The sequence below is a fragment of the Pelobates fuscus genome, chromosome 8 (assembly GCF_036172605.1).
Source record: "Pelobates fuscus isolate aPelFus1 chromosome 8, aPelFus1.pri, whole genome shotgun sequence".
NCBI lineage: Eukaryota > Metazoa > Chordata > Amphibia > Anura > Pelobatidae > Pelobates > Pelobates fuscus.
The window spans coordinates 153,894,322-153,910,990 of NC_086324.1; the positions used below are offsets into that span (position 1 = coordinate 153,894,322).

At 43.2% G+C, this 16,669-nt stretch overlaps 1 protein-coding gene across 3 annotated transcripts in view; it reads right to left on the reverse strand.

Moving 5' to 3' along the window:
- CACNA1H (calcium voltage-gated channel subunit alpha1 H) overlaps nt 1–16,669 on the reverse strand; it is a 200,608-nt gene that overhangs the window by 13,330 nt on the left and 170,609 nt on the right. For all 3 annotated transcript variants that reach the window (XM_063430446.1, XM_063430447.1, XM_063430445.1), the window contains exons 25-27: nt 15,422–15,531; nt 6,782–6,915; nt 5,683–5,753 (exon numbers count right to left, since the gene is read on the reverse strand). In XM_063430446.1, coding sequence (XP_063286516.1) covers nt 5,683–5,753; nt 6,782–6,915; nt 15,422–15,531 — 315 coding nt within the window. The remainder of the gene's footprint in view (nt 1–5,682; nt 5,754–6,781; nt 6,916–15,421; nt 15,532–16,669) is intronic.

Genomic DNA, 16,669 nt, shown 5'->3' on the forward strand with positions numbered 1-16,669 from the left:
ACAGGATAACCGGTAAATAACATCTGGTTCTATCAGACATGGCGCACACATACACCCAATAATAAGCATACCAAGGGAAAAGCCAATATCATCAATTACAAAATCACTTGATACACAGTGAGGGTAAAAAGTATTTGATCCCCTGCTGATTTTGACCACTGACAAATAAATGATCAGTCTTTCATTTTAATGGTAGGTGTATTTTAATAGTGAGCGACAGAATAACAAAAAAAACTAAGAAAACACATGTCAAAAAAGTTATACATTGATTTGCATGTCAATGAGTGAAATAAGTATTTGACCCATTTGACTTAGTACTTGGTGGCAAAACCCATGTTGGCAATCACAGAGGTCAGACGTTTCTTTTAATTGACCACCATGTTTGCACACATCTCAAGAGGGATTTTGTCCCACTCCTCTTTGTAGATCCTTTCCAAGTCATTATGGTTTCGAGGCTGACGTTTGGCAACTTGAACATTCAGCTCCCTGCACAGATTTTCTTTGGGATTAAGGTATGTAGACTGGCTACGCCACTCCAGGACCTTAATTTGCTTCTTCTTGAGCCACTCCTTTGTTGTCTTGGCTGTGTGTTTTGGGTCATTGTCATGCTGGAATACCCACCCACGACCCATTTTCAATGCCCTGGCTGAGGGTAGGAGGTTTTCACCCAAAATTTGATGGTACATGACCCCGTCCCTCGTCCCTTTGATGTGGCGCAGTTGTCCTGTCCCCCTGGCAGAAAAACACCCCCAAAGCATAATGTTTCCAACTCCATGTTTGACGGTGGGGATGGTGTTCTTGGGGTCATAGACAGCATTTCTCCTCCTCCTCCTCCAAACACGGCGAGTTGAGTTGATGCCAAAGAGCTTGATTTTGATATCATCTGACCATAACACTTTCACCCAGGTCTCCTCTAAATCATTCAGATGTTTCTTGGCAAAATTCAGACGGGCCTGTACATGTGGTTTCTTGAGCAGAGGGACCTTGAAGGCGCTGCAGGATTTCATATCATAGCATAGCATGTTACCAACTGTTTTCTTGGTGACTATGGTCCCAGCTGTCTTGAGATCATTAACAAGATCCTCCCATGTAGATCTTGTCGATTCCTCACCGTTCTCATGATCATTGAAACTCCATGAGGTGAGATCTTGCATGGAGAACCAGACCGAGGGAGACTGACAATTATTTTGTGTTTCTTCCATTTGCGAATAATTGCACCAACTGTTGTCACCTTCTCATGAAGCTGCTTGGCGATGGTCTTGTAGCCCATTCCAGTTTTGTGTAAGTCTACAATCTTGTCCCTGACATCTTTGGACATCTCTTTGGTCTTGAACATGGTGGAGAGTTTGGAATCTGATTGATTGCTTCTGTGGACAGGTGTCTTTTATACAGGTAACAATATGAGATTAGGAGCACTCCCTTTAAGAAAGTGCTCCTAATCTCAGCTCGTTACCTGTATAAAAGACACCTGGGAGCCAGAAATCTTGCTCATTGATAAGGGATCAAATATTTATTTCACTAATTGACATGCAATTCAATGTATAACTTTTTCACATGGGTTTTTCTAGATTTTTTTTTTTTGTTATTCTGTCTCTCACTGTTAAAATACACCTACCATTAAAATTATAGACTGATCATTTCTTTGTCAGTGGGCAAACGTTCAAAATCAGCAGGGGGTCAAATACTTTTTCCCTCACTGTAGAATGAAGGACAACAAAGAGATTTGAGATAACAGTAGAACTAATTTTGTTGTAGAGACTCAATGTAATGGTCATCAGAGGTCTATGCCCATCTCTCTAGTTCATGACTTTTTAAAAAGTTTATAAAGTTCTAGCAAGCACATTCGTTTAAAATGTTAAACAAGGATACAGAAACAAGTTGCAAGCAGTTTACAATATTCTGTATAACAAGGTATAAAGTGCTTGATATTTAAAATCTAGAATGCTCCTGGCTAGCTGGGACACAGGGAAGTCATGAAACTCAGCATATAAACAGCTGTGGTAGTGATGTAATTATTCCACACCTAATAGAGAATGTGGTTAAGTCTAAAAGAGCGAAAGTCGTTCAATTCTCACACTGCTTCTCCTAAAACTGCCAGCAGCAGTGTTTTATTCAGGAAAGAGAACTTTGTAAAATAATGTTTTTTTTCGCTTGACATTCCTCAACTCGGGTAAAAAGAAAGTTTTCTTAACTTTTGGCCCCATTTCTATTTGACTCGAAGTATAGAATGAAGTATAGAATGAAGAATACACCAAGACGTGGCAGAAGGGAGGGCAACGCTTTGCTTGGCAGGTGCTCAGCAGTATAGTTCACACTGCCACAATGAGAATTGTAGACATATAATGTTTTTCACAGCGTGGGCATAGCTGGAGGCGGGCATTGGCTTCCCAGGAGCACATCTCCAGCACATCTAGTTTCTCATTTTTCCGAGATTAATTATTTCTGCATCATCGGCCCACACCATGGCATTTTAGTCAGTCAAGCAAACGATATTCAGGGCTCCTAGGGAGACCTGTCAGGAGTGATTTCTCAGGAAGCTATACATGTGCCAGCCTGCTCCAAGGACAGGAGAACATAAGCCTTGCTCTCCGACTTGCTTCCTGCAGCTCATCACACTGCGAGCAACTCATTGAGATGCAATAAGTCCATCCAGAGATTCCCGAGACAAGGCAGGTCCTGAACTGCTGCTTCACAGTCTCATTCGTCCATTTCTTTCTTTTACTTTTTTTTTGTGAATTGGTATCAATCACATCGTATTCACATCTTCCCATTCAAGAGCTTTACATCTCTTGCACACTTTATTGTTTTAATTCTAAAAGCTGGTTTAGAAAGAGACAAATTGCTACCGAGTGTTGGTAGAGTCGATGCATTCATTGTCGAATGGTGGAATCTATGGTACAGTGGACTCTACTGCATATGGCTGGTCCTGTTGCCTCTCCACACATTCTCATCAGATTTAACTTGATCTTAACTTGATCTTCTGAAGAAAATAGCTGATGTTTGTTTGATGTTTCATTAAAGCAGGAATAATCTCAATTAGCTCTGACAATTCCATAGAATTTCATAGAACTTCCAGAAATTCAGACTAACAATTGTTATAATAATTAAAAAAAAACAAAAACAAAGTAATTTAAGCAGAAAAATTATAAACTAATATTGCTTTCTTGTTTTTGTGTTTTAAGAAGTAGATGTTATCATTACTCAATTTAATCACACTTGTATTGTCCTCCTTTGAAGAAGAAAATGTTGAGATGACCCACTAGGAATAGAACGTGTGAACCTAAGGTACTAAATGCACTAGTAGTTGGGGAATTAACCAACAGAGCAATCTCATCCACAAGTTAAAATGATGAGTATTTGACCATGTCAAAGAGGAAAACAAGGTTCTTGAACTTTAGCACATGCCCTATGATTCCCATATCAGGAACCGAAATTTGCTAGGAAGATGGAAGTGTTTACCTTGTCTATAACATTATTTTGTTTAATTGTCCATTTTGAGTTTATTTAAGATTACTGGTGCTAACCAAGTAAAGATAGTACCAACATTGCCCACCAATGGTCAAAGGTTAAAACACGCACTACTTTCTCTTGTATTCCAAACCTACATTTCACTGTCTAGTGTCACCTAGTGTTAGATTTGGGTGCAGTGATAGAGTTGTTATATATATATAACAATAACGAGTATTTGTTTTGGAGTATAAAATAGTAATGCCTGTGAATATTGCCTAGTCTGAGGCTTCCTGATTAAAGCCTTGGACCAACAAAAGAAGTTGATGGGTAGAACGATTTGGGTTCAACTGTTTTGTAACCACCTTAGAAAGTTGGGGTTCAACTGTTTTGTAAATATTTAACCCCTTAAAGTAAGATTATGCCCTGGACGTCTTGGCACCATAACAACTTCAGTGTGAAGTTGTTATGATGCCTCCAGTGGCTCTTTAATCCCTGTGAGTTTCCTTTCTATTTAACAGCTACTACAAAATTACTAATTCTTTGCACTCTCGTACAGTATAATCTGATTATAGAATGTTACAGATTATTTGAAATCTACTCCAGGTCACTGATGGGTTAAGAAACAAGTGTTTATACATGACTATTTGATCTTTTAATGTGTATATTTATTCAATACAGACAAGATCTGGCTGTTGTTCTAACATTTTTATTTTTTTTATTTTTTCCCCTTCCTATCGAGTTTTTATCTGGCTTAGGACGCAGAACCAAAAAATGTCCGTTTATACAAAGAGGCCCCTATTTGATGGGAATAAGTCATCTCACTGGTCTAAAAATAGGATTGAGGTAACGTGGCACATTGTAATAATTGTGGAAATCCTTGCAAAGCCGGCGAGATCTTGTGCAATAAGACCAGAATATATTTTGTCATAGTTCAAAATATTCATTTGTTGGGATTGGTGATCTGTCCCAAAGGGATATTTAGGTTTTTTCCTGCTCTGAAATATTCCAGTGCCTGCAGTGAACTGAAAGCCCAATTGCTAACAAAGATATAACAAAGTATTCAAAACCCATACTCACAACTATTAAATGACCCCCTCCCACCAATAAATACAATTAGTAATGAGATCCTGTTTATGTAGAGAAGGTTTGTATTAAGGTCTTGTTTTAACAGCCCATGTTTGTAATAAAGTCCAGTTTATATAATACTGGTTTGTAATAAGGTCCTGTTTATATAGCACTGGTTTGTAATAAGGTCCTGTTAATATAGCACTGGTTTGTAATAAGGTCCTGTTTATATAGCACTGGTTTGTAATAAGGTCCTGTTTACAAAAGCCCAGGTTTGCAATAAGGTCCTGTTTACATAGCACTGATTTGTAATAAGGCCTTGTTTAATTAAACAGCCCACGTTTGTAATAAAGTCCTGTTTATATAGCACTAATTTGTAATAAAGTCCTCTTCATCCAGCACTAGTTTGTTAGAAGGTCCTGTTTACACAGCACTGGTTTGTAATAAGATCTACTTTAAATAGTACAGTTTGTAATAATGTCCTGGTTTGTAATAAGGTCTTGTTTACATAAAACTGGTTTGTAATAAGGTCTTGTTTAAATAACACTGGTTTATAATAAGGTCTTCTTTAAAAAGTCCCCATTTGCAATAAGGTCCATTTTACACAGTACTGGTTTGTAATAAGGTCCTGTTTCCATATAACCGGTGGGTAATCAATTCCTGTTTCCATATAACTGGTGTGTAATAAATTCCTGTTTGCAAATAAACGGTGTGTGATCAATTCCTGTTTGTATATAACTGGTGTGTAATAAATTCCTGTTTGCATATAAACAGTGTGAAATAAATTCCTGTTTGCATATAACTGGTGTGTGATAAATTCCTGTTTGCATATAACCGATGTGTAATAAAGTCCTATTTGCATATAACTGGTGTGTAATAAATGCCTGTTTGCATATAACTGGTGTGTAATAAATGCCTGTTTGCATATAAAGTGTGTAATAAATCCTGTTCGCATATAAGCGGTGTGTAATACATTCCTGTTTGCATATGACTGGTGTGTAATAAATGTCTGTTTGCATATAACTGGTTTGTAATAAGTTCTTCCATAATATTACATTTCTAGTAACTAAAATAAATTTCTTTATTCGTTATGATTCCTCTCGATCTGACTCCTGCTGCGCTATCTTCTCACATAAACCCAAAACATAACTTAAGGTATGGGATTACCTGGGGTAACGCTTGCACCACGGTGTCCAGCAAAGCTCGCATCCCCGTTGCCATCTTCAGCAACTTCAAAACTGTGAAAACAAATGGTGTTATTTCAGCGGGTCAAACGATACAGAACATACAAATCATTGAGCTCATTACCCCCCCTTGGTACTAACACGGTCAGTCCATGGGAAAGATCATATCTGGATCTCCTACAGCTGTGCACTGCAAATCCTATCATTAGCACAGTGTGCATTATAGTTCATAGAGGATTGATTGCCGGAGTTATCCTATGCGTCTATTGCAGTCAGCGGTGGATCAATTTAACAGAACACTCCAAGTACCATAACCACAGTGCACTGCAGTAATTATGGTGCTTTGATTGTTCCTTTAATACTACTAATAACATATCATTTATATATAATATGTTTCCTGTGTTGTGTGTCCAGCAAGAGGTACTATTGAGTGTCATACCATTAAGCTACAATCCTGAACCTCATTGACTCACATAGTGCAGGCAGCTTGAGTTTGGGTTTGAGCACAACATGAAGGCAGTAGCAGTATATGAATGAAAGCAAGTGCTAACATAAGGCTATGCCATTTGGCATCACATAGTGCCTCTCTTATATGGCAGTCTGTAAACATTATGGAAATCCAGTTCTGTTAGGAATCAGGCTAATTAAACCAGGAGTATACTGGTTCACCCTAAGAAGAACATGCTTGCTAATTTTCTTGGTCATGAAGCCAACGGGTGTGGGTCTAACGACATCACTGAGCAAAGCACAAGCACTGCAGGATCATGATGTGACACCCTGCATAAAACACCTAGCTCTACTCATTTCTTTGTACAATCATGGTGTTGGTGCTGAATGGCAATTGTTTGATGAGTAAGGAATTCTGGAAACAGTTTCGCTGTCAGGACTTTCGTCAAAACATTGGGACATTCGGTATGTATGAAAAAAAATAAAAAATGTCATACTCTCCCAGTAACACTGATCAAAGCATGCTAACTCTAAGCAACAACGAATACTATGATTTGTACCATGTTTATGCCACCCTGTGTACTAGCCAAAAGCCAGCATGCCACATGACCATGAATGAACATGCAGCAACTCACCTCGAGCAATCCTCAGCACCCTCATGATTCGTATAATTGTTGGGTTGATGGGAAGAGAGGCATTGATTTCTATTTCCTCCAATGTAATCCCCATGATGGAGAGAAGAACGATGGCCAAATCCAACTGGTTCCAGCTATCAGAAAAACGCAGGACATTATAAATTAGCAGGGAGGAGATAGAGACTGACTGTTTTCGAGTGTTTAAAAAGATTCCAAGCACACAGGCAATCTAAGAAAGAATCAGGGGCAGGGGAATACTTCCTAAACATTATAATCATTAAATTGCAGATATAGATTGCTTGTCACATGCCCATCACAATGAACTTTCTGTATAAAACATCTTTATCTACGAATGGAATTATATGAAAAGGGCTAATTAATAAAATGAGAATTCAAAGTGGATTCAAAGTAAAATTCACGTTCAAGGTTAAAATAGCCAAACTAAAAACGTTCCCTAAGCCAATTATGCCTCTAGTTTGGCGTACAGTGGACCCACCGGAAGAAGATGGTAGCGCCAACGAGGTACAGGTACGGGTAAGCAGAACTCACCTTTGCCTGCCCCCCGGCCCCCAGACCCCCCAGTGGCAATTTTTGTGAATTCTGCAAAGTCCCCAGTTGGTGACCGTGCCGCAAAGACTAATATTGCATTATCAGGGCGCTGGACAGCAGTAAAGTGTCTCCTCTCTTGTTGTAAGCTAAGAAGGAGAAGAACCTTGATTATTTTTGGCTAAACAGCGAATTGGCAGCTGACTCTCAAATGGCTTTAGGACAAATAGTCGAACTGGAAACAAATCACTAATTTGGAGATTTTGTTAACTAAAACCCTATTATTTTAACCAAAATGTTGCATCTCAGTTCTCAGGTCTTCACGATTCACTACTTTGTGAATATATCCCCAGAAACACAACCGTTCTATTATACAGGGAAACGGTTTAGTTTTTTTTTTCTAGACTTTTTTTTCCGTAATGGCTTCTGTAAAGGCCAGATATACCGTGCTTAACTGCATACTGTAAATAACTACAATTGTACTGAGTCTTTGTCCAATAATCAATGCACAACACAAAGAGAAAAGAAAAATCATTACCTTCAGCAAATCAAACACAACAATGAACTGAACATCTATTTTGCAATGAATAAAAATGTGACTTAAACGTCAGCACATATGATTGTGCTATCTCTCTTCTTCTTTTACAGATTCGGGAAAGAATTGGATGTTAAGCATAATATATTACTCGTAATGCAAAGAGAACAACTCGACCAGGACTGTTGGATAATACGATGTGCTAAGAACTTTAAGTGTTAAGGAAACATCCCATCTATGTAACCTCTGCCTGTCCAAGCCTTGGAAATGATCAGATACCCCTGCAAATTAGCATTACCAGGATCTTTCAAAATCTGAAAGGAACCCTAATTAGGACATGTCTCGCGCTGGACCAGTGGGGAGGATGGCAGGAGATTATGGTGATGTAACACCACATGGAGAGTTGATGGGTACGGCATGTGACCAATCTTGCTGTGTTGACCTTGTCTAGAACCGGCAAGAAAACTTGGCCCTGTGCGGCTGTGCCAAGCTCTCAAATCATATACTTGATACATTTAAATGACACTCACTTCATGCCTTATCATTCGCTACGTATCGCAGCTTTTGGCACAACTACGGCATGGCATTTCAATAGACACAAACACTGACAAGGCCCATGTGTCTTGTTAATCTGTTCATTTCTACCATTTGTTGCAATGTTTCACTGCAGCGGTAAAATGTTTCTGAATTAAAGAAAACGAGGAAATGCCGGAGGACCCATTAAAAGCTTCTATAACCTGCTGCATTTTTCTGAGTATCGTTTTAAATAATAGCGTTCTTTAATTATCTACCTAGGATGCTCGATCGCCCGTTACATTAATTACATTCATTTTTTACACTGTGCTTGTTGTTGCTTTGCTGGGAGGATGTTACACACTCCAATTCTTTTTCCACAAAAGAAGAAAAACAAAGATAGCTTTTCTGGTTCTTTGACCAGCAGGTACAATTTAAAAAAAAAAAAAAATGTTTTTTTTTTTGTTGTGCAATTAATTACAGGCAAGCTTGCAATGCCACGACAGCCAGAGCAAGTACGACAAGAGAGAGACATTGGTATGGCATTTGGACATTTCAGGATAGGCTAAGGATAGGCTAAGGGAATATGTCTAGACTTAGGATACATGCTATGGGCAGAATAATCAGGGAACACAGAATAGCCATTTGTGATAAAGCTCTAAAATGATATAAATGCTTAAATCTAGCTACACCTGAAGTTTATAACAGGCTGGCTACACATAAGGTTCAATAGACAGGAGATAAAGGCTATGAGTAGGAATTAACATGCTAATTATGAACCTGCTAGTCCACTGGAACTGCGCTCAGTAACTGTTCGGCTTAGGTGTGAGTTAAGAAGAGAAAGAAAATATAAAAGGAAAAACAACAACAACATGTCAGCATATTCAGAGAGGTGTTACAGGGATGAGGTGATCAGGCCTTAACCAGTCACCTGGTAGGTTAGGTGAGGTGCCATATAGCTCCTAGGCTGCTACTCTGGTGTCAGTATCAGCCGATCCCTGCAAGTGGCATAGTTGGCATGTGGGCATGAATTCCAGGAGGTGGTCCTTCCGAAGGGAGTGAGACAGAGCCCCCTTCCAGCCCTCGGCCTGTGTGTGGGCCAGCATCTTGTGACCACGGACTAGGGGTCTCTGTGAGTCCAAGTCCTTTCCCCCAAGGGGGTAGCAGGAGACCTTGATGTTGTGTAGCCGCCTATGGCGGTTTGTCTTCTGTCTGCATGGACGATGTTTTGGGGGACAACCGATGATGGCCATCAGCCTAGGTGGGCAAGCTCTGGTGAACACGGGTGGCTGTATATTTGCTATGCCAGATGAGGCTCTGCTCACCTCCCGGTTGCTGCTCTCCTTGTTGCCACCTTGTGGAGTAGAGAGCATGGCACACTTCTCCAGGGTGTCTCAGAAGCGGGTGAATATTGCCTACAGCCTCTCCAAGGACTGCTCCAACATGCTAGGACAGTCCTGCCTGGGCTGCATAGGTTTGTACTCGTGGGATATGGACGCATCTGCCATTTTGTCTCACTTTCTGTGATCTTCGTGCAGGCAGCAGGCAGCCCCAAGTGTCAGGCAAGTATGAAGGGCCAGCCAGTGGGGATAAACCCCACCGGTCCAAAGGGGGGGGGGTGGGGAACAGAGTTACTGAGTATCACCTCGAGGGCACGGCTTATGCAGAACGGGAGGCCATTCAACCAGGCCACGCTGAAGACCCCTGGAGGGATATCTGCCAAAAACAACACCGAGCTTCTCAGCAGGTTCCTGAAGCAGGTAAGTCGCGTTAGAAATTGGATTAGCATGTTGGGAGTCAGTGTAGCAGCTCAAATTCGAGATCAGGCTGAGAGCTCACACGTCTAGCTGCCATGCAGTTCAGGCCCCGCCGCCCCAGCAAGTACCTTTTTAAATTATATTCTGAAGTGCAATTCCCATAATCCTGAGCTATTTTCACTACTTAATTACTCGCATAACTGTCACAGGAGTCGTACCCCAACATGCAGAAAAGAGAAAACCACAAAAGGTGGAATCCAAAAGACATATTACCGAACCTTAGAATGACCGGACTTAACGTAACTAAACAACAAGAATCAGGGTCAAAATAAAGCAAGGACAAGAAAAACAGGAATACTCAAAGTCAATACGAAGCCAAGTTCAGGATACCAGAAATCACAAGTCAAATACGAAGCCAAGTTCAGGATACCAGAAATCACAAGTCAAATACGAAGCCAAGTTCAGGATACCAGAAATCACAAGTCAAATACGAAGCCAAGTTCAGGATACCAGAAATCACAAGTCAAATACGAAGCCAAGTTCAGGATACCAGAAATCACAAGTCAAATACGAAGCCAAGTTCAGGATACCAGAAATCACAAGTCAAATACGAAGCCGAGGTCAAACACAGGAAATCACAAGGGAATCTCTAGGAGCACTAAACGAGGTTCTAACAGAAACCCTGATAGGGCAATGAATAGGGGCTAAAACAAGCTTCAAATAGGCTTACCTATGTTCTGATAGGTCCACGTCATCACTGTGATCCAAAACAGATTAGGATCACAATGATGACGTGGTCACTTTAAGAGTGGGCATGACGTCACGTCCACATCTATATTTAAACGTCCTGCCGCGCGGCCGCGTAGTTTAGTCAGAACATGTGGCCGGAGGAGGTCTTCTAGGATTGAGGGAGGTGAGTCTCCCTCAGTGTGCGACGTGGCCACGGAGTGGTCGAACCGCACGCCAGGAGGGGGTCTGTGTGGCTCGGTGGAGGTAAGCAATGCCACAATAACTAAGACAGAGAAACTCCAACACAAGTTAACAACAGAAATATGAATGATTGAACCTAAGAGGTTAAGTTTGAAGATGCAGTGGTGAGTTTGCGCAGATTTTGTTACAACATTTTTATTTACTTTAATAAATTACGTTAATTACTTCAAATTAATTAATTAATTAATTGCTTTATTTACTTGAATTGAACTAAGACCCTCCGAACTTCAATATTAGCTAACCTTGTTATCGTACATTTACCTAGCCCTAAAGTTTTTTGTTACTTTATGGCAGGGGCAGGGAATCTTCAGCATTCCACATGTGGACTACATTTCCCATAATGCTTTACAGCAATAATGCTGACAAAGTATCAGGGGACATGTAGTCTACAGCATCGGGAGTGCCAATGTTAGCCCACTCCATGCTTTAATGTGCTTGTTAAACATCAGTACTAGACATCAGATCAATTTAAAATTATGGGGTAGTTTTCATTAAAAACAGAAAAGTTAGGTCAGAATAGCTGAATTGGAAAAAAAACAAACCTTAAAGGGACACTATAGTCACCTGAACAACTTCAGCTTAATGAGGTTGTTCAGGTGAGTGCTACAGCTACCCGGAGCCTTTTTCTTGTAAGCACTGTATTTTCTGAGAAAATGCAGTGTTTACATTGGAAGCTTGGAACACCTCTTGTTGCAGTCAATCAGACAGCCACCAGAGGGACTTCCGAGTTCAGAGGCCCTAAAAAGGCCTCTCGTCCGATGCATTCTGGGTGAATGCATCAGACGGGCTATCAGCACACAAAGCACTGTGAACGCGCTTTGTGTGCTGATAGCCTGTCAGCACTGCTGTGGGCGTGGCTTCAGCTGACAGCTTCAGCTTCAGCTGACAGCTGAAGCCCGAACCCACAGGGACGCTTACGGTCCACAATAGTGGTTGAAGGGGGGGGAGACCTACTCTCCTTCCCCCCCCCGGCCCCCACCGCTGTGCGGCGGGTGGGGGCCCTAAAATTATCAATAAGGGGGGGGACCTACTGTCCCCCCCCCCCCGGCCCCCACCCCTGAGCGGTGGGTGGGGGCCCTAAAATTATCGATAAGGGGGGGGGCCTACTGTCCCCCCCCGGCCCCCACCCCTGTGCGGCGGGTGGGGGCCCTAAAATTATCAATAAGGGGGGGACCTATTGTCCCCCCCCCGGCCCCCACCCCTGTGCGGCGGGTGGGGGCCCTAAAATTATCAATAAGGGGGGGACCTACTGTCCCCCCCCGGCCCCCACCCCTGTGCGGCGGGTGGGGGCCCTAAAATTATCAATAAGGGGGGGACCTATTGTCCCCCCCCGGCCCCCACCCCTGTGCGGCGGGTGGGGGCCCTAAAATTATCAATAAGGGGGGGACCTATTGTCCCCCCCCGGCCCCCACCCCTGAGCGGTGGGTGGGGGCCCTAAAATGATCAATAAGGGGGGGACCTACTGTCCCCCCCGGCCCCCACCCCTGAGCGGTGGGTGGGGGCCCTAAATACAAAGGGGGGGGGGGACCCTAGTTAACCCTCCCCCCCCCCCAAAAAAAAATTATCTCCCTACCTACCCCCCTCACCCTAAAAATAATGAGGGGGGGAACATTAACTAAAAACCTGTAAAAAAAAATAAAAATAAAGAGATAAAAAAAACTTACCATTCGATGTTTTCTTTCTTCTAAAATCTTCTTTCTTCAGCCCAAAAAAGGCCAAATAAAAATCCATAATAACCGACGCAATTAAAAAAAAAAAAAAAAAAAAAAACGAGCGCAAAAAAAATAATCCATCTTCACCCATGGAGGGCTCCGCGCAGACTGAGCTCCGCAGGGTGGGGAAGGCTTATAAAGCCTTGCCCCGCCCTGCAATTAGGCTAAGAACACTCTGATTGGTGGGTTTAAACCAATCAGAGTGCTCTTTGTCATTTTACAAGCGTGGGAAAGTTCTTTGGAATTTTCCCACGCTTGTAAAATGACACAGAGCACTGTGATTGGATGGATTTCAAGCCATCCAATCACAGTGCTCTGTGTCATTTTACAAGCGTGGGAAAGTTCTTTGGAATTTTCCCACGCTTGTAAAATGACACAGAGCACTGTGATTGGATGGCTTGAAACCCATCCAATCACAGTGCTCTGTGTCATTTTACAAGCGTGGGGAAATTCCAAAGAACTTTCCCACGCTTGTAAAATGACAAAGAGCACTGTGATTGGATGGCTTGAAATCCATCCAATCACAGTGCTCTGTGTCATTTTACAAGCGTGGGAAAATTCCAAAGAACTTTCCCACGCTTGTAAAATGACACAGAGCACTGTGATTGGATGGCTTGAAATCCATCCAATCACAGTGCTCTGTGTCATTTTACAAGCGTGGGAAAATTCCAAAGAACTTTCCCACGCTTGTAAAATGACAAAGAGCACTCTGATTGGCTCAAACCCACCAATCAGAGTGTTCTTAGCCTAATTGCAGGGCGGGGCAAGGCTTTATAAGCCTTCCCCACCCTGCGGAGCTCAGTCTGCGCGGAGCCCTCCATGGGTGAAGATGGATTATTTTTTTTTGCGCTCGTTTTTTTTTTTTTTTTTTTAATTGCGTCGGTTATTATGGATTTTTATTTGGCCTTTTTTGGGGCTGAAGAAAGAAGATTTTAGAAGAAAGAAAACATCGAATGGTAAGTTGATTTTATCTCATTTTTTCTTTTTTACAGGTTTTTAGTTAATGGTCCCCCCTCATTATTTTTAGGGTGAGGGGGGTAGGTAGGGAGATATTTTTTTTTGGGGGGGGGGGGGGGGGGAGGGAGGGTTAACTAGGGTCCCCCCCCCTTTGTATTTAGGGCCCCCACCCACGGCTCAGGGGTGGGGGCCGGGGGGGACAATAGGTCCCCCCCTTATTGATCATTTTAGGGCCCCCACCCGCCGCACAGGGGTGGGGGCCGGGGGGGGACAATAGGTCCCCCCCCTTATTGATCATTTTAGGGCCCCCACCCGCCGCTCAGGGGTGGGGGCCGGGGGGGGGACAGTAGGTCCCCCCCCTCATTGATAATTTTAGGGCCCCCACCCGCCGCACAGGGGTGGGGGCCGGGGGGGGACAGTAGGTCCCCCCCTTATTGATAATTGTAGAGCCCCCACCCGCCGCTCAGGGGTGGGGGCCGGGGGGGGGACAGTAGGTCCCCCCCCCTTATTGATAATTTTAGGGCCCCCACCCGCCGCACAGGGGTGAGGGCCGGGGGGGGACAGTAGGTCCCCCCCTTATTGATAATTGTAGGGCCCCCACCCGCCGCTCAGGGGTGGGGGCCGGGGGGGGACAGTAGGTCCCCCCCTCATTGATAATTTTAGGGCCCCCACCCGCCGCACAGGGGTGGGGGCCGGGGGGGGACAGTAGGTCCCCCCCTTATTGATAATTGTAGGGCCCCCACCCGCCGCTCAGGGGTGGGGGCCGGGGGGGGACAGTAGGTCCCCCCCTCATTGATAATTTTAGGGCCCCCACCCGCCGCTCAGGGGTGGGGGCCGGGGGGGGGACAGTAGGCCCCCCCCTTATCGATAATTTTAGGGCCCCCACCCACCGCTCAGGGGTGGGGGCCGGGGGGGGACAATAGGTCCCCCCCTTATTGATAATTTTAGGGCCCCCACCCGCCGCACAGGGGTGGGGGCCGGGGGGGGACAGTAGGTCCCCCCCCTTATTGATAATTTTAGAAAGGGAGCTGAGCTGTCAGTCAGACAGCTCAGCTCGCGAACGCGCATTCCGCGCACATGCGCGGTAAAGCGCTCAGGTTCTTCATAGGGCGGCATTCAATGCCGCTCTATGAAGAACGCGATTGGTCCAGCGCGAAGCCGTCCCATTGGGCCCCGCGATTTCGTCATTTTGACGAAAAAGGGGGCGCGGCCTAGCGGGGAGCTCCGCGCTGGAACGGAGGTAAGTTTTTAATATAAAAACATCGATTTTTTTTTTTTTAATTAATGAAAGTTCATATAAAAGCAAGAAGGAAGGCTGGGGGACCTGTCTTTCTTGCTTTTATATGGTGACTATAGAGTCCCTTTAAAATTGGCAGACTCAACATTTTTTTTTTTTGCAAAATGGTGGTCCACTGACTACAACTCACTGACCAGTGCACAGACCCCCCAGATTTAAGAGCTGTGAATTGCCATGTACACGTCGTCTCTTTATATGAAGCGTTTTGATACATGTACATTGTGCATACGTAGAAAACATTGCCATATACAATGCATAGTCATAGACAATGTACACATAGGGATTACCAACTCGGGTTAAGCTACGATTGAAAGTAAACAGATTTCACCATACCGGTCTTTAAAGAACCTTCGGAATCCAAAAGCAACCAGTTTAAGAACAGCTTCAAACACGAAGACGATGGTGAAGAGGTAGTTACAGTATTTCAGAGCTTCCTCCAGGGACTGGAAAAAAAAGAACACACCATACAAGCATTCACATAAACACGATCCCATATGACTTTTTCAGTTTGAAACCCTCCCTTGAACTCCCCGACCCCACTTTAAAAGGATGTCTGTAATAGCACCAGAACGGAGTCTTATGTTCTTTTTTTTTTTTTTTGTTTGTTCTTGTCTGGCCAAATACTTCAAAAACAGCGAGAGAAGCCAATATATTCCGAGGAGCAGATGGGTCTGAATGAGCCATATTACGTAATCTGACAGACGAGATCTGCAAGAATTATACATCGGAAACATGGCTGTACGAAATGGGGACTTTGCACAGAACACCAGAAATGACTTCCTATTGTCATTGGCTAGTGCCAACAAATATTGCTGTCATCGGTAGATGTAGCAAGCGCAAGGCTGTAATTTAATGATGCCTAAATTTATGGCATGTAACAGGATGTATTGAAAAACACGCTTTCTTTTGCCTCTTAGAAACTGTTATATAAAGAAATGTTTCAAGGGGATTCGTTAGCCGAGAGCAGCCATTTATTATCAATAAAACATGGAAAAATGTCCATATACTGCATGTATACAAAAGAAAAAACAAAATCTCTAACAGGTTTTAGCAATATTTTAAGACTAGTTTTTAACTTACTTGATTTAATGCTTTTTATGACACTGGGACAGATTGCGAATTGCAGTCCCCATTAAAAGGAATATTGCAAGCACCATAACCACTTCAGCCCTCTGTAGTGGTTATAATGCTGGGCCTTGCTATTCTCCCACAGTAAGTGTTTAAACCATTTAAGAATGTTTTGACAACTTACCCCCAGGAGATCCTGCATGTAGCTCAGTTCTAGATAACGGGCACCTGACAAACCGCAGGTAAGTTGTCAAAGAGTTCTAAAATGGTGTGACTTCTTACTTCAGGGGGATGCCAGAATAGTCCTGGCACCATAACCACTACAGCGGGCTGCGCTGGTTATGATGCTTGGAGTGTTTTTTTTTTATTTTTTTTATTAAAGGCCGCCTAAGCAAGATGCAAGATGAAATTCACAAAATCTTCTTTGCAAAGCTTACCATCAGCCCTCCCAGTGGAAGAGAGAGAGCACACATCTAATATGTTCACTTTAAATGGGTCCGTTCCCCTGAGTTG